The following is a 24,908-nucleotide window of genomic DNA, read 5'->3' as shown; positions in this document are numbered from 1 at the left end:
AATACTAATTATTTTACTAAGTACATTTCTAATGTTTAAATGAGAGATCCACATGGAAAAAAGTTTTAATGTCTTTAAAAAAAATCTGGCTATCACAGACTCTTATTATCTGACAAATAAGGGAAATAAAATGGATTATTGTTAGTCAGCCTGAAGTATGGCATAACTTTCAAAGTCATGAATTTAGAGATCAGTGAGTTCTTGGTACTAAACAGGTAACTCTATTAATTTCTAGCAATCTCATTAGTTTCCAGTTTATACATTATTCACCTTTGCTAAAAGAGCTAAACCATGTTAATGGGTTTAATTATAAGTAGTTAACGTCAACTTGTTCTTTTTCATTATTAATTATATTTCATTTTAAGGAATTATGAAAAGTGGAAATCTACAAATTGAAATTTCTAGGATGAAGGAACCTGTAAACTCTTATAGCTTTTATCACATTTCCTCACTGCCCCATCCTTCTTTTCTATTAGTCATAGATATACAAATAGAAAGAAAAGGTAGATGGCAACCATTTCAAACTTATTACATGTTGGATTCATAATTCAAAACCAAGAGGGCAGTGCAAAACCATTAATAAGAAGATAAAAAGTCAATTAGGAGTGTCCTTAGCTTATATTTGTCCACTTCCCAAAATACTTACATAACACAGATATACTAGGTTGTTGGTACTGTAGTTGTTGATGTTGGTCTGCCTCAGGTTCTTCAGGTTCTACTTGTGTAGAAACTGAAGCTGAAGTGGCAGAGGCGGTAGGTATGCTAGTGCTAGCAGAGGGGAGTTGCTTGATTCCTGCCTGGGAAGCACTTGGTTGCTGTTCTCCTTGCTGTAAGACACTTTCTTCCTGCTTTTTCTTTTCTTGCTCCTCCCGCACCAACTGCCGCTGCTCTCGTTTTCTCTTAATTAATGACACTCTATCTTTGATGGCTTTTGCCATGGTCTTGTGATCACCTTCACAGACATACCCAGACTCTACCTAAAGGATAAAAAAGTACATTAGAAACTAGTAGGATATCAAAAGAAAAAACAAATATAAAACAAAAAAGGGCACTTTTAAGAGAAAAGTAGAGAAGGGAAAGAAAGGACTCTCTAAGATTTAGTCTTAACCAAATTGCAAAATTACTGGTCTACATTATATATTTCCCCACCATTTTTTGTTGTTGTTCAGACAGAGTGGGAAGGAGAGAGAGGAAGAAAGAAAGAGAGAGAGAAACATCGATGTGAAAGGGACACATCGAGTGGCTGCCACCCTCACGACCCAACCAGGGCCGGGGACAAACCACAACCAAGGTACATACCCCTGGCGGGAACTGAACCCGGGTCTCTCGGGACCGCAGGCCAACGCTCTAACCACTCAACCAAACCGGCCAGGATTTCCCCACCATTTTTGTAGATAATCATGGGGTGGGTGCCAGGATCTTTGTAGAAATCTGAGGGTTAAGTGTACCTTCACTTCTTATAACAACAAAACAATGGGAAATCTAAAACTAAAAGGCAAATAAGCCCATTTGATTCTACTCACTCTACTTCTCTTTCACTAGGCAACTACTTAATCAGATAAAACAACTAGTAAATATGGGAAGGTTAACAAACAAACCGCAAACAGTATAAAAAACTAACAAAAATAATCTTTTTCATACATAGGCAACTACTATTGATGGTTCTTATAAACTCTAGTACATATTTTATAAATATCTTTGCATATAGTAAATGACTATTTTAGGCCTTATAGCATGCCTAAAATTGGTGAAGTGTTTCACTTTTGAAAAGTGGTATTTTACAATACTTCAAAAATAATTCAGCGAAGGCTATACCTAGTTTAATTTGAAAACTCTCTTCAAAGTAAAAACAATTTATGATCTATTTATAGGGTTTATACAGATGACTGACCAAATTTAGAAATGTAACTTCTCATTCTAATTAAATATGCTTTCACACACTAGGAGTTGTTCAACATTAAACTTTCAAAATGACTTCAAACATATTCTAGTTTCATTCTATTCTATTCTATTCTATTCTATTCTATTCTATTCTACTCTATCCATCCATACCTATACATTTGTAAGCCTATATATCTTTTCCTCAAATAAAAATAATTTTGGGGCCATTAATCAACATAATTTTATATCCATGGCATATACTACATACACTGCTTCATAAATTGCTTTTCTGCTCGACAATATCAATATACATAAATCTGCATCAATTTTTAAATGGCTGATTAGTGTTAATTTACCATTTCTTGAGCAACATCTTCTGGCACATCTCTGTCCAAGTCAAAGGAAAACTCAATAGCTTCATTGTCTTTGTATTTTCCCTTTAATTTCTTAATATCTTCAATACGTAGCCATAATTTAATGGCTATCTTTTCTCCATCATCTTCTTCTGCTAATTCTACCCGCACCCCTGTTTCCTCCTGGAAGAAGGCATGGTTCAAAAGGTCTTTGATAGAATATCTTAGAGAAGGAAAAAAACAAATAAAAAAAAACACATAAAGTACCATTAGATTGAAAAGATATTTTTCAAGTGTGGCTGATTACTGTTATGTTTGGAATAGTGAAAAAAGACTATGACCAAAAACAAAGTAAATTTTATAACTCATTTTTACATTGCTCCAATTGAGCAGTGATTATAGAGTTTTAATCTCCGGTTATAGAACATCATAACAATCTCATTTATGAATAAAAACTGAAAGTGTTACTTTTTAAATCTAATCTCAGTTAATAGTGTACTAACAATAGTAAGTAATACAAAGAGTATCATAACTTTGAAATACCACATAATCATTTATATAGCATTTATAGTTAACAAAAAAATCCTCAATATATATGATCTCATCTGATCCTTGACCAACATCCAATGAGATATCCCAATTATTAGGATATGAAAGTTCAAACAGGTTGAAAATCTTGCTCATAGTTATAAAAGTAGTAAATGGTGTAATTAAAACTTAAAAATAAATGTTTTGATTTCAAGTTCATTGCCTTCTACTACAGCAAGCTTTATTTACACTCCCGCCCCTCCTAAATTCTCTTAATTCTTTGTTCAACAATTTGTGTACTAGGCAAGTAGAAGTCTGATTGTGGAACAGTCTTCTTTAGATAAATTGTCTCAAAATACCAGTAATCTAGTAAATGTTCCATCCAGAAAAGAAACAGAGTAATATGTTTGAAGACTGAAAACAAATATTCCTTTGTTTATAGTAAAAAAAAAAAAGTTCTTAAAGAGATTAAAGACTCTCTTTACCAATCAGTGTATATAAAAATAGAAACCCAAATTAAATTTCTACTAAAAAGCCTTAAAGATCATAATGTTAAGCTCTTCCAAATAATGAAGTTCTGAAACGAGTATGAGACTGGAGAAGTGAAGATATGGAATTCGTTAATTTGGTTGATATACCTGATTGCTCACATTCTTCTGAAGGTAGACTATGCTCAAGTTACAATTTATATTTGTACTGGCTAATCTACTTTTGCGGGGGGGCAGGGGGGTGAAAGAGGATTATTTTTCAAAAACAGACAATGGACCTTTGCCATGCCTAACGGGTGATGAATCAGCTATATGGCAGATCAGATACTTGCCACTCCTCTGAGAAAAGTCCTCTGTGAATACAAATGACTAAGCCAGATCTCCTCCTAAGCTTTGGGCAAAGTCATCTCTTTTTACTCAAAGGAATTTTGATGTTTTGCTCTTCTTTAATTCTGGCATAATAAAAGCAAATCAAGACCTGTATAGTTGAGTTGATTTTAAAGAGCCAAGATTTTATTTCGCCTTTTAGAATTCAATGGGTAAAAAACTAAGGACAGATTTGCTGCATTAGAGATTGAACCATATTGAGTTTTATACATCATGCTGAGGTTATATGTAAATATCACTGAATGCAGATGTTTCAGGTAATTCTGGTTTACTTAAACTATATCAAACCACAGTTTTACAACATTTCAGTATATCAAAATTTGAATACTACCTTCAATAGACAAAACTCTAATTTTAAAGATATTATGGCATGAATGGAGAAACTAATCATAAGTGAAGTACTGAATACACCTGAGATTGAATGTTAAATTCAGAGCATGTTATATTTTAGGTTTTTGTTTAAGCAACAGGTCAAGAGGCAACTTACCTTTCATCTTTGTTTTGCCGAATGCATCCTTCAATAATTTCCTTCACTTCAGGAATCGCTACTTTGTCAAAACTGGCCGGCTTCACCCCCTGAAAACCATTAAAAAACAGTGACAGAAACACATTAATAAAAGTAGAGCCTTTGAACTTTGACTTTCAATCGACTCTTATGGTTCCATTAGATTGCCTTCTTATTAACCTGGCTTTTTTCTGATTTGTCTGCAAGAGCTGGTTCATGCAGGCTGAGTTGAGTAGTGGCAATTTAACTCACAATACAACAAAAAGAATCAGATGGGGGTGGGAGGAGGGCACTTACTTCCATGGCTTCTATATGTGGCTAGAGAAAATTTTAGAATGTTGTCAACATTTGCTGCTGTGTTTCAAGTAAGAGAAGTTATTGGCTAAAAAGAAGGCCAAATATTCTAATTGGTTAGAATATCTTTTGTCCAACCTTGTTCCCTAAACACATTAATCAACACAGCATTTAACTGTTTTGAACAGTGAACTCATGTGTGGGCATGAATTCACACGCTGAGTTTGGCAGGTATTTTATTATCACATACTCTAACAAACTCAGCAAGTATAAAAGGAGTTAAGGATTTGGACTGGTTTGGCATGATAACTGAAGAGCAAACTCATGAAACTCATACATATGAAACATAAATAAAAAGTGATATATCAGGCCCATATCAAAGACAAACTGTTCAATTACTTTCCGAAGAAAAGTCAATACCATGATTACATGTAATCACGTGATATTTTAGAACCTTCATAAAGTATAACTTCTTTGCAAATAAAAATTTCAGCACTGTGTTGAAAATATACCTAAGACAGAAGAATAACAAAATACCCTATCTGAGAGGTGTTGTGGAAAAAGCATCTCTTTATCTATTCCCAACTGATCTAAGTAATCACATGAATTGAGCTGAAGTAGCTACACTGATACACTATCCAAGTGGAACCAGATGTCTATAAACACACAAAACACAGGGAAACAGGGCAGAAAAACTAGAAAAGTTAAAATGCACATAAATTCTAATCTATAATCCCAGTGACAAGATATATTAAACAAAAATTAGTGATAATTTGATAGATCACAGAAATGCATGTAATCTCTCATAGACTGAAATGAAATATAGTTGACCCTTGGACTATGTGTGTGTTGGGGTGGGGGTTAGGAGTGATAACTGCCCTGGGCAGTTGAAAATCCACTTGTAACTTTTGATTTCCCCAAAACTTAACTACTAATAGCCTGCTGTTGACCTTATCAATAACTTAGCTGATTAACACATATTTTGTATGTTATACATATTATATACTGTATCTTATAATCAAGTAAGCTAGAGAAAATGTCATTAAGAGAATCATAAGGAAGAAAAAACACATTTACAGTACTATACATATTAAGAAACAAAAAAAACAAAAAATGATGTATAAAGTGACTTGCATAGTTCAAAGCTGTGTTGTTCAAGGGTCAACTCAACATTAAATGGCTAGCTCGAAAAAGTCTTTAAATACTAGAGTTGTAGTGAAATAATTCTCATTATTTACTCACCGCATTAGTCAAAAATCCTAATTTGGAGGAGTCTGCCCCTATGACTAACCTTAGTGCTGATCCTAAAATTAAATCAATGTATTTAAAAGCTTCACTTCTGAGTAATGACTACAAAGATCACAATTAGTATTTTCCTTACTTTTTAAATCCAGCAAATTAAGTTTTCCCAACTGGTCTTTGATTTGACATAATAATTATAATGAAAACAAGAAAATAATGCTGCTGAAGCAAAAAGCTGCTTTAATTAAGCACAGTGGTATGGTATTTCAAATTAAGACTTAAGAAAATAGGAACTGTTTTAAGAAAATAAATGGATGATGCACACTAAAAGTTATCTGGTAGAAACACTGGATTTTTTTTTTATATTTGTTTATAATTTTCTACAACATGTAAAACTGTATAAAAGCAAATTTTAAAAATTATATTTATAAATATAATGCGAACAAAAATCTAAATACTGTGTACTAAGTTTGTAGAACATTCACTATTGGCGGAAAATTATCTGAAAGACTATTTTTTGGTAAAACTGGACACTAATACATAGCTGATTTTTTTTTTCTTTTAATCCTCACCCGAGGACATTTTTGCATTTATGTTCAGATAGAGCAGGAGAGAGAGAGGGAGGAAGAAAGAGAGAAACACTGACATGAGAGAGACAAATCGACTGGCTGCCGCCCATGCGACCCCAACTGTTGCCGGGGACAAACTGCAACCAAGGTGCATGCCCTTAGCCGGGTCTCTTTGGTCCACAGGCTGATGCTGTAACCAGTGAGCCAAACTAGCCAGGGCTACATAGTTGATTTTGCATGTAAAAACATTCCAAATGTTATAGGAAAGTGGCTAAAGAGAATATACAATATGATTAGGAAATGTTCCTTCTTCCATAAACACTCTTATTTTAGAGGAATAAAGTGTGGCCTTCTGGCAGTAAAACTCTACATATTAAGGTAATAAAATACACATACACTGATTATATTAAAAGACTCTTCTATTCTAAGTTAGCATAAGCATATTGGAAAGATGAAAGAATTTAACAGAGAAGTTGAATTGAGAGTGAATTGGACAAGTAGACACAGCTGAGCTTCAGATTCCTTGTCAAGCAAATGAGAATACCTACCTATACAATTCACCTACCTATAGTCACAGCAGCTAGAATCAAATGTGATTTCTAGGCTGAAAGCTCTTTGAATTATTAAGTTTGCAGATCTAAGGCCACTTTGGAGTCCAAAGGCAATCACCAAAGATAATAAAATTTAGGGTTAAAAGGAAGCAGAGAATTCTCTTAAATAATAATCACCAAGATCCACTGTGAACCTGTTTTCATCCTGTCCTCTAGTTAATCCTATCCATGCAAACATATATACATTCATGATTTTACAAATAAGAATTCTTATTTACAAACAGAAATACTAGTTGAATAAATGAGATCAATAGCAAAACCAGCAACTGTGCATTATATAACACCTTAAATCTACTAGGTTAAGCTACTTTCTCAACCTATAGCTAAGATTTTCGTATGCAATACCAATGCGATACAGCACATACATTTTAGAGGAATGTAGTTTGGCCTTCTGACAGTAAAACTCTACATATTCAAATGTCACTGGTGCCTTAAAAAATGTATTGCAGATGCCAAGGTAGCCCAATAAAATGGAGACACACCTTACCAGTCCAGCAGCTGGTATTAAAAGATTAAGGCTGCTTACTGTTACTCACTTAGATCATGAAAAAAGTAAAAAGAAATGTCACCAGCCAGCTACCATCAAGAAATCAGGATTATCAAAATATATAGCAGAAATTCTGAATCATTTAAGAAATTCTGAATCATGCCCTGGCTGGTTTGGCTCAGTGGTTAGAGTGTCAGTCCACGGACCAAAGAGTCACGAGTCCGATTCTGGCCAAGGGCACATACCTCAGTTGCGGTTGGTCTCCAGCCCTGGTTGGGGTCGTGCAGGAGGCAACCAATTGATGTGTCTCTCACACCGATGTTTCCTTTTCCTTCCTTTCCTTCCTCCCTCCCTCTCTCTCTCTCCCCCTGCCCCCACTCCTTCCCACTCTATCTGAAGATACATGAAAAATATCCTCAGGGGAGAATTAAAAAAAGAAGAAGAAATTCTGAATCTTTTAAGAAGCAAGACTATACAGGGACTGTGTATTTCAAAAGACCCAAAAATGTAAAAACGAGTATAAAATCTCACGACCCTTAAAGAAAAGTCACCTGGGACACAGAAACAGGTACAGGTTTTCATATACATCATACTCACAGACTTCTTGTTCTTAGGAGATGAGAAAACTCAATGAATTTTCAAAATTTTTTATAAATAATTTTTAATTTTAGAGAAGTTGGTTGAGGGGGTGGAGAGGTAGTAAAGAATAAAGGGGCCAAATATATGGTGACAGAAGATTATTTGACTTTGGGTAGTGGGCACAAAATGTAGTATACAGATCATGTATCACAGAAATGTGTATTTGAAACCTGTATGGTATGATCTTATGGACCAGTATCACCCCAATACATTTAATTTTTTTAAAAAGTTGGTTGAGATTATTCTCGAACATGATTTTAAGCACCAGACAAAACAAACATGTTTAAATGATAAAAGACTTCACCTTTTTTCATTTTAGTTCATATACTTAGAGCCTAAAAAATCTTCTGTCACCTCTTTTCTTTACTCCCTGATTTAGCCCTACACAGTCCTATTCTAGTCCTGTTCTGACCAATAAAAGCAAAGTTTTTGCTCACCTGTTGTGACTGAGGTTCAAAAACACAAAACAGAACAAAATAATGAGGTAGATTAAGTTTAGCTAATACTTTACACATACATAAAGAATAGTTAAAGACACACACTCTCTTATTCCATTCTTCCACAGCCAGCAACCCACTGGCTCTAGAAATATTCTTGCTCACTTTTGTAATTCACAGGATCTCTCTCTAGGCAGTAGTGCCATATTGTGTGTTTTTTTTTGACATGTAACAGTAGTAGCATGTTTCTCTGCATTAAACAAAAGTACTTCTTTTTAAAATTTTATTTCCAAATAGAGTGGGAGGAAGGGGAAAGGGAGACAGGGAGAGAAAAACATCGATTGGTTGCCTTCTGCACGACCCCTAAGATCCACAACCAAGGTATATGCCCCTGACCATAATTGAACCTGTGACTCTTTGGTCTGTGGGCCGACGCTCTAACCACTGAGAAAAACCAGCCAGGGCAAAGCAAAAGTACTTCTTGAACATCTAATAAGATATTTTAGGGATTATACAAAATTAGTTATTTTCTTAAAAATACAAAGGCCATTTTTGTGCAATCTTAAATGGAGTACAAAAAAAATAATTGTACAAGAGTTGATATAAGATAAATGATTATAAAATATGTTGTTTTATTTGAACTAAAAAAAAAATTGAAAACATATATTTGCATTTTATAGACTTCAAGTTTTTCTTTGAATTCTATATACTTATGGTTTGCCAACTAATCTGCTGAAAAAATAAAGGTGAGTCATAATATAGTATTCTTCTGGCTCAATCTTCCAGTTCTTAAAAATTGTCAGCACTTACTTCTTAAAAGCTTAAGTTTCAAAAGTGTTAAGGTAAAAATTAAGTATTCTTTTATAAAAGTAAAACTTATCCTAATCATTCAGAATTGAGGAAAGCCTCCTTCTTCCTCCTCACACAAAATATAGTGTTAACTAAACTATAAAACCTTAAATATTTTAAAAAGCATTCTGAAATCAACAATTTCAACACTTCAACTGAGGTTTTCTACACATACCACCAAATAACTATATATCTATATCTTTTGTATATTAAAAATTCGTACCCACCTCATTTACACAATCCTTTTGAGGACAACAGCAGCAATGAGAATTTACGATGACAAACACTGAGCAAAAATCTTTCTTTGTAAAATCCATTAGGAAAAGCAAAATCGACTTCTTACAGTTAGAGAAAAATGAGGGGTGAAAAATGGATAAAATATAAATTAAGAGAGTAAATTAGCCCACAGCATAAGCAAGGCAGACATCAAAGTCAGAATGAAGCATAATTGCTTGTTTCACACTAGCCATGCTTCCCCGACTCTCAAATATGAGTTTGCTCTACTCAGTCAACAATATACTTATTTTAGATTGGTCCTTTTAACAAAACTACATTCTACACAGTCGGGAAACTATTCTGCTACTATTCTTCCTGATTCTCTTCTCCTCCAACAGATCTTTGGACAAGCAAAATGAGATTTTTATTTGCTCAAAGCTCCACCCATTATGTCCACAAATTCTGCCTCCTTGACATCAAAACCTACACTAAAAATCTATCTAAATACTCCCTTCCCCCTAAATCATGTTGAAACTATGCTTTTTAAAAAAAATGGGGACTGAATTCAATGATCAAACTGTAAACTCAGAATATGTAGCCAAAAGTACACTAGACAACAAAATCATAATCCTTCTCAGTTTAATTTCTCATAAACCAAGTCCATGTAAACTGGGCCATATCCCTTAAACTCACTTGAAAAGTACAGATAATAGTTCCTCTGTTTACCTAATTAAAAAATGGCAATATTAAGGTAAATGCCTCATTACTCTCTCATGGTACATTAAAAAAATTGGTTCACAAAAGTAGTAAGAATTTATTCTTTTCCTTTCCCTTCTACTAAAAAGCCTCAATATGCATATCTACTTAAAGACATTTTCATTTGTCAGAAAGAACTCATGGCCCAAATAACTCCTTATTTGATTTTAGTGATTAAGAAAAGGTTTTGTTCATGGCATTAATAAAGACGGTAGAAAAAATGTTGTTCAGCCCAGCCAGTGTGGTGGCTCAGTGGATTGAGCATTGTCCCAAGGACTGAGAGGTCCTGGCTTTATCCCCAGTGAGGGGCACACAGGAGGCAGCGGACTGCTGTATATCTCTCACATCGCCGTTTCTATCTCTTTCCTCCTTCCTTTCTCTCTAAAAAATTAATTAAAACACATTTTAAAAAAAGAAAGAAAAAATGTTATTCACTGCATTGTTTTAACAGGCAACAGAATAAAATCCTATCACTTGTAATTTGGTAAGCTTGAATTCCCATCAAGACAGTGGGTACTAAGGCTTCAATTACTAAACAACAGTAGCATAAGATAAGGGCTTGGAAGCTATTTGGTTAAAATACTTCTACTCTAAAGGCTAGAAGGGACTAAGAATTCTAACAAGCTAATTCTTCTTCTTTTTTTAAATTGATTCTAGAGAGGAAGGGAAAGAGAGAGAAACATCGATCAGCTGCCTCCCATACCCACTCTGACCAGGTAAACCCACAACCTGGCTATGTGTCCTGACCAGGAACTGAACTGTCACCTTTTGGTATACAGGACAACATTCCAACCGACTGAGCCACACTGGCCAGGGCCTAATAAGCAATTTCAAAGTAGTTACCAATGATCTCTGGCTCAACACAATTCATTACTACCAAATAGGTAGTCTAGGATGTCAGATATTGGTTAGAAATATAGCAATGTGGTCCAGTATTACCTCTAACTTAAGTGTTTGAGCAAGCCTGTCTAGGATTATGGTTAGTTAAATGAAAATGTAAGAGCTAGAAAACAGGTGCCTTGTTCCCTGCCTGCTTCATAGGTTTATTAGATAAGATGTGGGCAGGTTTTTAAACTTTACTGAGAAACAAACAAAACCAAAATGAGGTAGCTTTTTTAGAACGAAGGTATAATGTAGTCACAAATATCTAGATTTATAAACACCGGACTTTTCTATATATCAAAATGAGTTTTCAACATATATACAATAAAAATACCACTCACAAACAGGTAACAATTTACATGTCTAAACTCTAATTCCTCATTCAGAAAGTATGCTTTTCTCTGGATTTCCCCATTTCTTTCAATAGTATCATTTCCATGTTCCAGAACAGAAAACAGTCATTCTTGAATGCTTCTTCCTACAATATTTAACTACTATTATTGTCTATGAGCTCTTTAACAAAGATAAATGTTTTAAACTGCTGGTAAACTGTTTTGCAACTAATATTCCTATTATCCTCTCCAACAGCCACGCAAAATGTGATTCTTATTGACTTGTTACCTCTCAGAATTATTGTTTCTTTTGTATAACAGTTGTGACTACCAAAGTCCAAATAATCAAAACTATAATAACCTCTTTAAGCTTAGACAAATTTAAGATGGGCCTCACTGTTTCCATTCGTTCCATCTCTAATTTGCACTTTACATTGTGGCCAGTCAACTATCTGGCTTCATTTAATCATCTGATATTTAACCATTTTCAAGCACCTGACATCATTTAACTCACATCACACTGCTCAAAAATGGCTAACAGTTCACATCTATAAGATGGCCATAGAATCACAGATCTAAAAAGAATCCCCCACTCCTGTTCAAACATAACAATGATGGGACAGAAATTAATACCAAGGCAAAGTTAGAATTAACTCATTAATCCAACTGGCATGTATCGAGTGTCTAGTCTAGGCTAGTCTAGTAGGTATCAGATCTACATACACTGCATTATCTTCAGCACCTAGAATAAAACAAATGGAGGCTATATTCCAATGGGTGAAGCAAGAACTAGAATCAAAGTTCCACAATGTCTAGGGTTCAATGTTACTTCTAGTCCACGTTAAAATGCTTTTAATGTCTTTAATCGGGTATGAAAAGCTCTCACAATCCAACTTCTACATAATTCTCTACTCCTATCTACACAAGATTAAGTCTAGTCAAACTGGCTACTTGTTACTTGTTCACTGAATAGTTAATGCATGTTTTCACCAACAAGATTTTTCCTACTGCACCCTTTTTAAGTCAACTGAGTCCTACACTTCTTTCAAAATATACCTCAAATCATATACAATGAGAAGGCTGAAGTATGACTCTTTTGGCATATGAGTTATTTACAAGAAACTCAGTACTATTATAATGTACTTAAATATAGAAAGTATCTTTGTATACCCTATCCATTTTTATTCAATAGTCTAATGCTTTGTGAATTATAGATTAACATTCACTGTGGATAAGTAAAACCAGGTTTTCTGGGAAATTCTGAAATAAGGATTTCCCAACTGTTCTCTAGCACCTAAAACACTGAGACTGATTGATACCCAGAACTGCTTGGTTTAAGATTAACAGTCTGATTAATATTAAGAAACCTTAATCTTAATCAAATCACAGTAGAGTAATTGAATGACTCTGAAAATCATTCACAATGTTCCCAAGATACAGCCCATAATACACAATTTTCTTTTACATGTATAATCCAATTTTATTGAATGGAAACAAATAAAATTTATAAAAAATAATTCAGACAATTCCAGTGGATTTAGATCTCTGAGCTAGCAAAAAATTCCAGCTGCTAAAAAAATAAATACGTTTTCCTCAACTTTTCAAACCCTGTCTAATCAGGAATCAGCCTCAATTGTTTCTGGGGGGAAAAAAAGGTGAATGCAATCTGTTATATAAAAACTAAAAGGAATTTTGTCCTAACTGCTTTAATTCTGTTTTTCCCAGACAGAATGTCCAAACCTTGCAATCCAAAGGCTAATAGAATCAGTGACAAAGTCAAATTACACAAACAAAGTAATTAAAAATCCCCATTATTTCTAACTTGGTTGTTATGAAGCTGGATTCAGCCAGATTCTAACTGATATGAACCATTAGTTTAGAGGAATTTGAACATACCTTATGATCCCATTGGAAAACAAGCCTCTTCAAACTCCCTACCAAATCCAGCTAGTTCTATCAAAGAAAATTAATTTACCCCACAATTCCTCAAGGCTCATTATTCTCTGATATATGAAAGCTTTTATACTGCTCCAACCTAAAATGCACCATCCTTCATATATCCTTCATTGACACTACTGTTTACTAAAGTTTCTAGTCTTTTAACAGTGGACAAAATTGTGCCAAGTATATTACTACTCTTATTTGGATCTTCTCGTTACCAATGGCAGAGATTTTCAAGATAGCTGATTTTTTTCTCCTTTCAACAGGGATCATTAATCCTTTACACAGGACTCAAAACTGCTACCCATGTACCCCAAGTTTTTTTCCCCTAAGGTCTAGAAAAAAAGGTTAAAAAAAACCCCACAAAAACAGGTAAAGAAAATAATTTCAAGGCTTATATTCATGTCATGTTAGTGATGCTTGATTTCTGACATTATTATTATTATTATTATTATTACTATTTCTCCTGCATTTCCTTAGGCAAAATGCTTAACTTCTGAATCTATTTTCTTACCTGTGAAGTGAAGATATTATCTACTTATTACTTACCTGGACACAAAGGATTCAAATAAAATATACGTAAACACATTTGCAAGGCGATTGGCAACAAGCAAGATTACAAATAAATGTAAGCTCATTTGCTCTCATTTAAAACTTAACTTTAAGTTCATTAAAGACATTTTAATCAGTGCAATTTACTGAATGTCAGTGGATAAAAAACTAGAAGAGACAACTTATTTCATACTAAGCATGTTATAATGATGTTAATGACAGGAATGGCAATACCTAATTAAGTACTGATTGATAAGTGCATGTCAAGCACTTTACTACATTCTATATCCTTAATCTTCATAAACACCTTAAGCTCTGAGAAGTTCAACAATTTGCTTAAGTCAAGCAGACCCAACTCTAGAGCACATTTCCTCTATAGGCAACATAAAATTGTGTTTCACTCCCTATAATTCTGTATTCACTTCATAAATACTGAGTGCCTATGACCTGCCAGTTTCTAAACACTAAAGAATACAGCAAAGAACAAGTCAAATAAAACTCCCAACCCATAGAATTTGTATTATAATTGAGGCTTTAGATAAATATTGTAAGGCTGTGATAAAAGCCAGGAAGGAAAATAAAACCACAAAGGGACAGAAGTAAAATGTGTGGACACTTAAGAATGTATTAGATAGAGTGAGCAGGGAAAGCCTCACTGAGCAAGTAACACTTGGACTTGAATAAACTGCATGTACAGTCGTCCCTCGCCACTTTGCACTTCGACTTTCGCAGCTTCACTCTACCGTGGTTTTTAAAAATATATTCATTAAAAAGTTGATCAAGACAGTGAAAACAATACAGCACGCGCTCGGTTGTCTGAGTCAATTATACACTCCTGTATTATAATTAAAATTAAAATTACTGTACGTATGGACTGTAGGCCTATGTATTCGAGCACCCAGGAATCCTTCAACACCAGGTACAACTGCTAGAGTCTGGAACGGATTAACCGCAATAAACGAGGGACGACTGTACAGAACAATGACATATAGCAGTTTACCATCAGTGCACTACAAAATATGATTACTAAACCATAGCCTACATTTATCCCCTTCACATCGACACTTACACAGACAGGTTTCAATGCCCTAAGGTCACAGACTGACATCACTGACATTTATGGATTCAGTAGAGCATTTTGATGTGAGCAGGGGATCTAGGATCATAACTCTATTATTCTGTAGATATGTAATCTTGAGCTAGCCACCTGGGCTTCAGACTGTTTATTTATAAAGTGTTCATAATAGTAGTATCCTCCTAGAGTTGTTGGAAGAATTAAAATATACAATACATGTAAAGTGTTTAATGTAATGTCTGGCACAGAGGTATATATTTATTAATATCCACCTGCTATAAGCTGCTATTTGCACAGCAGTGTACCACAGCAGGGTCAGAAATGTTGCAATAAATTGATCTGCAGAGGGAAAAAGAAACCTGTACTTGAGAGACTCAGTTCTAATGGGGGGACAAGAGTTAATATCAATATAACTATTATTATAGTAATAAAACAGAGGGAGAGTATGGTGGGAACATAGAAGAGAGAACAATATTGGCATTACTTTCTTCTAAGAATCCTAGAAATACTTCTGGTAAAGAGTGCCAGAGGACTGAGGATACTGGCTTATACCTACATACAGATTTGCCTGAGCATCTCTGTCATAGAAGGTCAATAAAACTCTGTTTAAATATACATCCTCAGGAATGCTATCTTTGAGCCTCTCAAAAAGATCAAAACCTCTTACTTCATTATGTCTATAAAATCCATCCACTTTACTGTAATTACTACACTTCAGTGTTTACCTTCCCTACTAGAAAATGGGAGGAACAACAAAGCATGTTATTTTATTCACTGCTGTATCCCTAAACTGGCACAAAGAAGACACCCAATGAACTGATGTTAAATAAGTGAACAACTGTTGAAAAAAAAAATTTTTAAGTGAGAACTAGAGCTTATGGTTCAACTGACCAGAGTTCTGTGATCTTCAGACCTAAAAAAGTAGCTCTGAGTTGTTAAAGATGGACTCTTCTTAACTTTTCCAAGTTATTGCTAAACTTATAGAAGGCTTTGTATTTAGGAAGGGGGGGGCAAATTATTGATGACTTATCAGTTATACATAGTAAATCGGGGTTGGAAACCAAAAAATCTGAATCTATAATCTCTCAATGAACAACCAAGCATATTTCATTAATAAATGTGCAATAGTTAGGTAGACTAATGCTAACAAATACTTCTAAAAAGTTAGTAAAATTACATCCGAAGCAGACTTAAAAGAAAGTACAATACTTCAAGGCTTATTTCAACAGTCGTTACTATTGTTTATATAATCATATAAATCACTGTATAATCTAGGCATTTACTTAAATCCTCTATTTATTTCAGCATTCCAAACAGGAGAAAACTTTAGGAACTTAAAAAAAGACATAGCTCTTTTTATTCTTCACTGGAAGCCAGAAATGAAAGTTGGTAAAATCAAGAAAGCATTACTCAGATAAGGAATATAATCGACCGTACAAAATAATGGAGTGTAGATAATACTGAATGCATATGCTTGCAGTATACTTAGAAACTAAGGATTATAACACAGTTGCAACTGACTTAAAGAACTCCTCAAGCTTTTTATTATTTTTTACATCCTGGCTTATTATGCTGCTTTATTAAAAAGCAACTCCTGAATAAGACAGAAAAAAATGTAATTAAATAGGGTTACTTTTCTTAGTCAATGTGGATACTTGGTAAAAAGGTTCTGTGAAAATGAAAGGATGAGAATTTATTCAAATAACATTTGGTATTACATTCTTTACCCTGCTTTTTATTTTTGTAACCAAAAATAAGTTACACAGACCTGAAAGGGACCTCAGGAGATCGCTGTTTCAGTTCACACTTTTCAAATTTTAATGCATACATGAATCATCTCTGAATCTTGTAAAGTGAAGGTTTTGATTCAATCCGTCTGGGATGGGGCAAGAATTTTACATTTTTAACATGTGCTCCAAGAATGAGGATTTTGCTGGTCTGGGGACTGCACTTTGCATAGAAAAGATCTAAATGTGAGTGATTCTCAAAAGTGTGGTATCAAGACCCCTGAGTATCCCCAAGATCCTTCTAGGGGCCTACAAGGTACTTCCTTTTCGAAGGACATATCTGTGTGAGGCCTGATTTTCTTCATACACTTCAACCAAAACAATGTATTGCAACAGACTGAATATAGAAGCAGGTATGAGAATCTGGTTGTCTTCTTTTTGACCAGATATTAAAAACATCTGCAAAATATGAAAAAATGCCACTCTTTTCACTACATTTTAAAAATAAATTTTGGGGAAAAAAATTCTTTTTGTAAAACATCCTTGATATCAACATATACTGGGCTTATTAAGCTATTTCTTCTTTTTTTTTTTAATCCTCGCCCAAGGAACGCTTTTTTTTTTTTTGCATTTGTCTTGAGATAGAGTGGGAGGGAGAGAGGGAGAAAGAGAGAGAGAGACACATCGAGTGGTTGCCACCCACACAACCCCAACCGGGGCCAGGGACAAACTGCAACCGAGGTATGTGCCCTTAGTGGGAACTGAACCTGTGTCTCTCTGGACCGCAGGTCAACGCTCTAACAGCTGAACCAAACCGGTCAGGGCAGGTTCATACAATTGAACAATGAGAAAAGGAAGAAAATATAGAACTAAAGGGAATAAAACCTGTCGAATATAACAATAGTGGCATATCCATACAATGGAATAGTATTCAACCATAAAAAGAAATTAAGTACTGACTCATGCCACAACACAGATAACCCTTGAAAGCATTAGTGTAAGTCAAAGATAACACAAAAACAGTCCTGGCCAGTTTGTTCAGTGGTTGGAGCATTGGCCCACAAGTCAAAAAGTCAAAGTTTGATTCCTGGTCAAGGGCACATTCGTCGGTTGCAGGTTTGATCCCCGGACCTGGTTGAGGTTGTGTAGGAGGCAACCAATCAATCTCTCGTCTCTCTCTCTCCCTTCCTCCCTCCCTCTCTCCTTCCCCCTCTATCTAAAAAAAAAAAAAAAAAAAAAAATCAATGGAAAAATATCCTCAGGTGAGGATTAAAAACAAAACAAGGTAACACAAAAACAAACAAAGCATAATACAAAAGGACATATATTTTGATTCTATTGGTAAGAATGTCCACAATAGACCGATCAAATCCATGGGGGAAAAAGTATATTATATGAATCCAGGGGCTGGGTGGAAAGGGGAATGGGGAGTGACTTCTAATAGGCATGGGGTTTCTTTTTTTGGAGAGTGATGAAGGTTCTGGCATTAGTGGTAATGACTGCAGATATACTAAAAACCACTGAATTGAACACCTAAAATGATTTAAATGATAAATTTTATCTAAAACAAAACAAAACAAAACAAAAATACTGACAACAGGGTAAATACTCCACTAAGAATATAGAAACAGTGGCATTGGTCTTTCTAGGTTCTATAATTAAAATAACACCAAATATTCCATTCATTTGAGAGGGATTTTCTTCTCAACTGAGCTGGAATTTGCATTTGCAAATAAAGATGCATTTGTATTTTAGACAGTGTCTAAACTACTTTTTCTTAAAAATCAATTTGTTTTCTTTACTTTTATCAAATAATTACTTACATAAATTTTTATCTAATATTATGGTGGTGCTGTGCCTGACACTCTGAAACCTAGTGCTTTTAGCCCTGAGCCTCTACTAAGTACCTTTTTAATCAATAGTGTTTAGTCATATTTTTCACCTACTCATCCTACAAAGTCCTTATTTATAATCAGTTAATCATATTTGCTGGATTAGGTGTGTAACAGGGATACATTTTAGATAACTGGTTCTACCATATAATTTAACTTGACTTCTTTAAATAGCAGAGTTATTTTTATACTTCATTTTATATAAAGAAACCTGTAATTCCATGATCCCCTGAAACATTTTAAATACTAACCTTTGTTTAGAAAAATGATCATGAAGTGAATTCACAAGATTAATCAAAGACTCTATCACTAAATTATAGAGAAAGCTTAATCAATGCCTAGTCAATGTTTCTAACAGAAGCCTACAAAACAACTCAGTCATTGTCTGCTGGTACAAAATGAAGTCTACCCCAGTTTCAAATGAGAAATACTGCAAGAGGAACAAAAAGGCTGGTTGCTGAGAGAGATAGCAGAGAATGTTTTAAAATATGGCTACCTTACGTATACTTTATTCTGCTAGTCTGTTCGGTATCAAAACATTCACCATTGTCAGAAAGTAAATAAACCCTTACGCTTAAAATCCAGAATGATCACCTCAAGCAGTAACACTGGGTTTAAGATATTATTCTTATACTAAGAATAAGTATGGCCAGTGAAAATAGTTGTTACATTAAAATCTCTTATGTTTTCATCAAAGAATTAAAGTGATAGTTCTACTCTTAACAGAGAGACCATCTACCAATTTTCAGAGCTAATAATTTAAGTAGCTACTTGGCTATACCAAGTTTCATATATATATATATATATATACACACACACACACACACACACACACACACACATATACAAAAGATGGCCAATAGCATTTTAATAACAGAATATTATCACCATATTTGCAGCTTAGAAATTACTTACAGAACTCGTTAAAGGAAAAAATTTTAAGAAGTTCTGGTAACATGTGTTAAGAGCCCTGGCCGGTTTGGCTTAGCGGTTGGAGCACTGGCCTGTAGACCAGAGAGTCCTGGGTTTGGTTCCTCCTAGGGGCATGTACCAAAAAAAAAAAAAAAAAAAAAAAGAAGAGGCATGCCCGGCCAGTGTAGCTCAGTGGTTGAGAGCACTGACCCATGCTCCAAGAGGCTACTGGTTCAATTCCCGGTCAAGGTACATGCCCAGGTTGTGGGCCCAGTCTCTGGTAGGGAGCAAGCAATAGGCAGTCATTCGGTGTTTCTATCTCTCTCGTCCCTCTCCTCTAAAAATCAATAAAGAAGAAGGGAAAAAAAGAATAAGAGGCAGCAGCTTTTTTCTATTAAGAGCCAGATAGATAGTATTTTAGGTTTTTGACCCATACAGTCTGTTGCAAATATTCAATTACGTCACTGTAATATGTAAAAACAGACATAGATAAAATAGGAACAAATGAGTATGGCTGGATTTTAAATTATTTATGACGCTGAAACAGGAATCTGATATAATTTTCACATGTTATGACATATTCTTCTTTTAATTTTCACCATTTAAAAAAAATTTAAAAACTGCCCTGGCCAATGTGGCTCCATGGTTAGAGAGTCTGCTTGTACACAGAAGGGTCACAGGTTTGATCCCTGGCTTTGGTCAGGGCGCATGCAGGAGGCAACCAACTGATGTGTATCTCTCACATTGATGCCTCCCCCCAATCTCTGTAAAAAATATATAATAATAAATGGAAAAAATACCCTTGGGTGAGGATTAACCCACACAAAAATAGTAAAAACCATTCTCAGTTCAGGGTGTACAAAAATGAGCAGTAGTCTGGATCTGGCCTATGGATAACAGTTTGGTAATCCCTGCTTTAGAGTATGATGAAATGAAAAAAAGCAATAGACTGTAAGTTAGTAAATGAAACACACAAAACATTCCACATACAAATTGTAAATTTTATAGTCCTAAAATTTAAAGTTATGTATTTAACCACATATTCAGGTTTGATGTTCAACATAATCAGGTTTGATGTTAAGTTAGAGCTTATCTTCTTAAGAAGATATGTATTTATAATAGGTATTTATTTTCATTTTATTATTTATTTTTGTAAATTTAAATAGAATAAATAGCAAACATTTATAAAGTGCTAAGCACTATTCTAAATGCTTTACATTAATTCAGTATTTTAACTCATAAGTAAAACAATCAATTATAAATAACATTTAATGATTCAGATCAACTGAAAAGCTCACCTCAGAGAACACAAAGATCATTATGCAGTGAGGCCCATCAGATTAAATCTTGTGGGGAAAGTCTGTTTATGTACAGTATGAGAATTCACTGTATAGCAAAAGAGCAGGCAGAGAAGGTAAACAGCATGTACAAATGGGTAGGAATAAAGGAAAGAATGGGGCACATGTACAAGATAATAAAGAGAACTCGCTTAACTAAAAAAGTGTTTAGGTGGCCCTGGCCAGTTTGGCTCAGTGGTTGGAGCATAGCCCTGTGGACCAATGAGTCATGGGTTCGATTCCAGTCAAGGGCACGTACTTCGGTTGCGGTTAGTCTTTGGCTCTGGTAGGGGTTGTGGGGGAAGCAACCAGTTGATGAGTCTCTCTCACATGGATGTTTCTCCATCTGTCTCTGTCTCTGTCTCCCTTTCCCCCTCTCTCCTTACCTCCCACTCTATCTGAAGATAAATGGGAAAAGATCCTTGGGTAAGGATTAAAAAAGAAAAAAAAAAGTGTTTAGATGAAGATAAGGAACTGCAAAAAAGAATATTAAAAATTTGTATATCCTTTGATAGAACAAGGAGTCACATACTTGAAGTTTCAAGCATTCTAAATAAAATAAGGGGGGAAATCATCCAGTAATAGCCCACCCTATCCCCAAAGAAAAAAAGAGAAAGTGAACATTATTATGCATTGAGGGAAGAAAGGGTAATAATAAAAAAAAGACCTGGCCCTGGCCTGTTTAGCTCAGTGGTACAGCTTCAGCCCGTGGACCAATGAGTCCCGGGTTCAATTCTAGCCAAGGGCATGTACCTTAGTTGCGGTTCATTCCTGGCCCTGGTCGGGATCGTGCGGGAGGCAACCAGTTGATGTGTCCCTCTCCCATTGATGTTTCTCTCTCTCTCCCTCCCACTCTATCCAAAGGTTCTGAAGATAAATAGAAAAAATAACCTCAGGTGAGGATTACTAAAAAGAAAAAAGAAAAAAAAACAGCCTGAACTTAGAATACAGGCACAGAACTCGAACAAACAGGCAAAGCAAATGAACTTCCTAAGAGCAAAACTATAGAATAATAATTAAGATACTTATTAGAATTATCTGAAGGCTAAAAACCCTACATTTCTCCTGTCTGAATTGAGGATCAATGCTTTAGAGAGCCCTATTATGAATTAGAAACTGGGGTGGGATGGGTATGTGGGTGTTGATAAATGTAACAGTAAGGACTCAGGACAGAAACTTGGAAATAGTAACAATAATCACATATAAACACACACACCCCCAAAAGAGACATTATAGGAATATTCACAGCAATTATAATTAATGAGGTAATCAAAGATTTCTCCCATACTTTATTTATGAAGATATAAAACTAATTTGATCTACCTAATACAAAGGTTTCCCATTAATTTTTAGAAATATACTAAATGACCATTCTAATCAACTATCCAAATCTAAATAATTTAAAATCACATCTCCTAATTTATCAAAATCCAATAAAATTACATCACTAAAAATGAGATAACTAGATGCTACATGACTCTTAATGTAATATAATATGAAATACAAAACCACATATTAATTATTCTTGCAAAAAAATTTTTTTAACCTGATTTTTTTAATACATCCTGACTGGGAATCAAACCCACAACCCTTTGGTGCACGAGTCAACAACTCAACCAACTGAGCGACACTGACCAGGACTCACCTAAATTTTATCAATCATTTGGAACTAGTTGTCTTAAATTTATTTCTCTTGGGGACCCCCATTACACTCTTAAAAACTGAGGACCCCATAGGCTTTAGTTTATATGTTATATTATTGCCATTTACCATGTTAGAAATTAAAACCGGGAAAGTTTTAAAATATTAATGCATTAGAAATTATAATAAATCTCATTAAATATTAATAATATATAACCTTTAAAATAAAAAACCCAGTATTTTCCACACAAAAAAACTTAGTGAGAAGAGTAGTATTGTTTTACATTTTTGCAATCTTTTTCATGTACGGTTTACAAGACGACAAATGGATTGTCATATCTGCTTCTGTATTTAATCTGCTGCAATATCATACATCATTTAGTCTCTGGAAAAATACACTGTACACTTTTGTATAAATGAGTGAAAAAGACTAATTATTTTTGTATTACTGACACCCCTCCACTACTTTAAAATAAATTTCTGCTTACAGAAATGCAGAAGATAGAATAACAAGTTAAATGACATCATAAGGAAGCAAATCGATAAATCCAGAATGTGAAACAGTCCTCAAAACAATTCATCTAATTCCATCAACAAATCAATAGAACACAGAAAAAGAAAGTGGGGACAACAGTTCTCGTTAAAGACACATAACAGCAAAATGTTTTCTGTTGGCCTTGATGGACCCTATTTTGAACACAGACTATAAACAGACATCTCTAAAACAACAGAAAAAATATCTGAACGGGTTAGAGTATCAATGATCCAGAAATTACTGTAAATTTTTTCAGGTATAGTATAATTATGTAAGAAAAAAATCTTTAATTTTTACAGAAGTATAATGAACAATGAAGTACATAGTGGTGAAATGCAACAATGAAATAGAGAAAAAGGACAGATGAAACTTCTTCTGGTGCTTTATATTATGAACCTAGCAACTACGCTTCAGGTTTCAATTGGACAACCCTAGAAAATATCTTTTGGCAGAGATGAATTACCATGTGTAATTTAAACTAGAGTAAGGTTTAAATTTGTACCTTAAACACTGTGGGTACCTATAAATGATTTGATAAATTAGTATATCAATTTTAAGCCATTCAGAGAAAAAGCATGTGAACAAATCAGCTTAGGTTAAGAGCATTATCTTAACTCAAATAGTAAGCTTTATGGCGGGAGAAAATGAGAATTTACATATCTCATAATGAATATTTAAATGAATGCAAGGAGGGTCCAGGATAAACTGGTTGTTCTTTGAGCTTTATGTTTGCTCTTACTGTATCATGAGCAATAAATAACTCAACTCCTTCTTCCCCCAGCACCTCAGTATGCTTTCACTATTGCTCCCTTCTGCATGGTTTGATGTTCTCCAGCTTGGGATTCCTTCTTTTTTTTAATCCTTACCTGAGGATATTTTTTCCTTTTATCTTCAGATAGAGTTGGGGGGGGGAGAGAGAGAGAGAGAGAGAGAGAAACATCGATGTGAGAGGGACACATCGACTACTTGCCTCCCACATGACCCCTACCAGGGTCGGGGACCAAACCGCAACTGAGGTATGGCCGGAATCGAACCCGCAACTCTTCGGTCCGCAGGCCGATGCTCTGACATCTGAGCCAAACCAGCCAGGGTTTGGGATTCCTTTTTAATGTGACCTAAGCTCACCAGTCAGTGAGAGGAAGACTTACACTGGTCACACGACGGTAGATTTGCGCAGCATTCTGGCACTCTGAGTAAGGGTATTCAGACGTGGCCATCTCAAGCATGCACATCCCAAAGGCATAAACGTCAACAGATTCATCATATTTCTCTTCATACATCTCAGGAGCCATGAACTCTGGGGTACCTTAAATTAAAAGAATGATTCAGACTCAATTCGAGTAGAAGCTGCAGATGTTACTCACCCGGGGAAGAAGCAGAGGAGTTGACCTGTGAGAGAGAATAAAGTAGAAGAGGGAAGGAAGGAGGGGTATTAGAAAGGGGAATAAAATCTTAGTCTGTTTTATCATATATCTTATAGATCTTCCACTGCAAGCCCTTCATAAAAGAAACTAGAACGGGGTTATTGACTATTTCAAATGGATTACTATTGTACCAAGTCAAAACAGTCTTTAATAATAAAGATAAAGTGATATAATTCATATTGAAAATGAATGAAAAAGATGAGAAACTAGCATGGAATAAAGTAGACATGATGGTATTTCCCTATAAGACAGGACAATGGGTTAAAAAAAGATCAAAATACTTGTCTGCCCCCTACTGTACGGTAGCTGTAAGGTTAACATTTAGCAATTTCCAGAGACATTTTTGGTTGTAACTAGGGGGAGGACAAAGGGTGTGCTACTGGCATCTAGTGAGTAGAGGCCAGGGATGCTGCTAA

At 34.8% G+C, this 24,908-nt stretch overlaps 1 protein-coding gene across 12 annotated transcripts in view; it reads right to left on the bottom strand.

Moving 5' to 3' along the window:
• WNK1 (WNK lysine deficient protein kinase 1) overlaps nt 1-24,908 on the bottom strand; it is a 145,842-nt gene that overhangs the window by 43,226 nt on the left and 77,708 nt on the right. For 7 of the 12 annotated variants that reach the window (XM_036252532.1, XM_036252531.1, XM_036252526.1 and 4 more), the window contains exons 4-7: nt 24,217-24,374; nt 4,125-4,213; nt 2,238-2,457; nt 647-977 (exon numbers count right to left, since the gene is read on the bottom strand). In XM_036252532.1, the coding sequence (XP_036108425.1) occupies nt 647-977; nt 2,238-2,457; nt 4,125-4,213; nt 24,217-24,374 (798 nt within the window). Of the gene's footprint in view, nt 1-646; nt 978-2,237; nt 2,458-4,124; nt 4,214-9,497; nt 9,609-24,216; nt 24,375-24,908 lie in introns of all 12 variants that reach the window. The other 5 variants (XM_036252523.1, XM_036252527.1, XM_036252528.1 and 2 more) reach the window with 2 other exon arrangements.

The sequence above is a fragment of the Molossus molossus genome, unplaced genomic scaffold (genome assembly GCF_014108415.1).
Source record: "Molossus molossus isolate mMolMol1 unplaced genomic scaffold, mMolMol1.p scaffold_m16_p_10, whole genome shotgun sequence".
Taxonomy (NCBI): Eukaryota; Metazoa; Chordata; class Mammalia; order Chiroptera; family Molossidae; genus Molossus; species Molossus molossus.
This window is presented reverse-complemented; position numbering and strand designations above follow the sequence as displayed.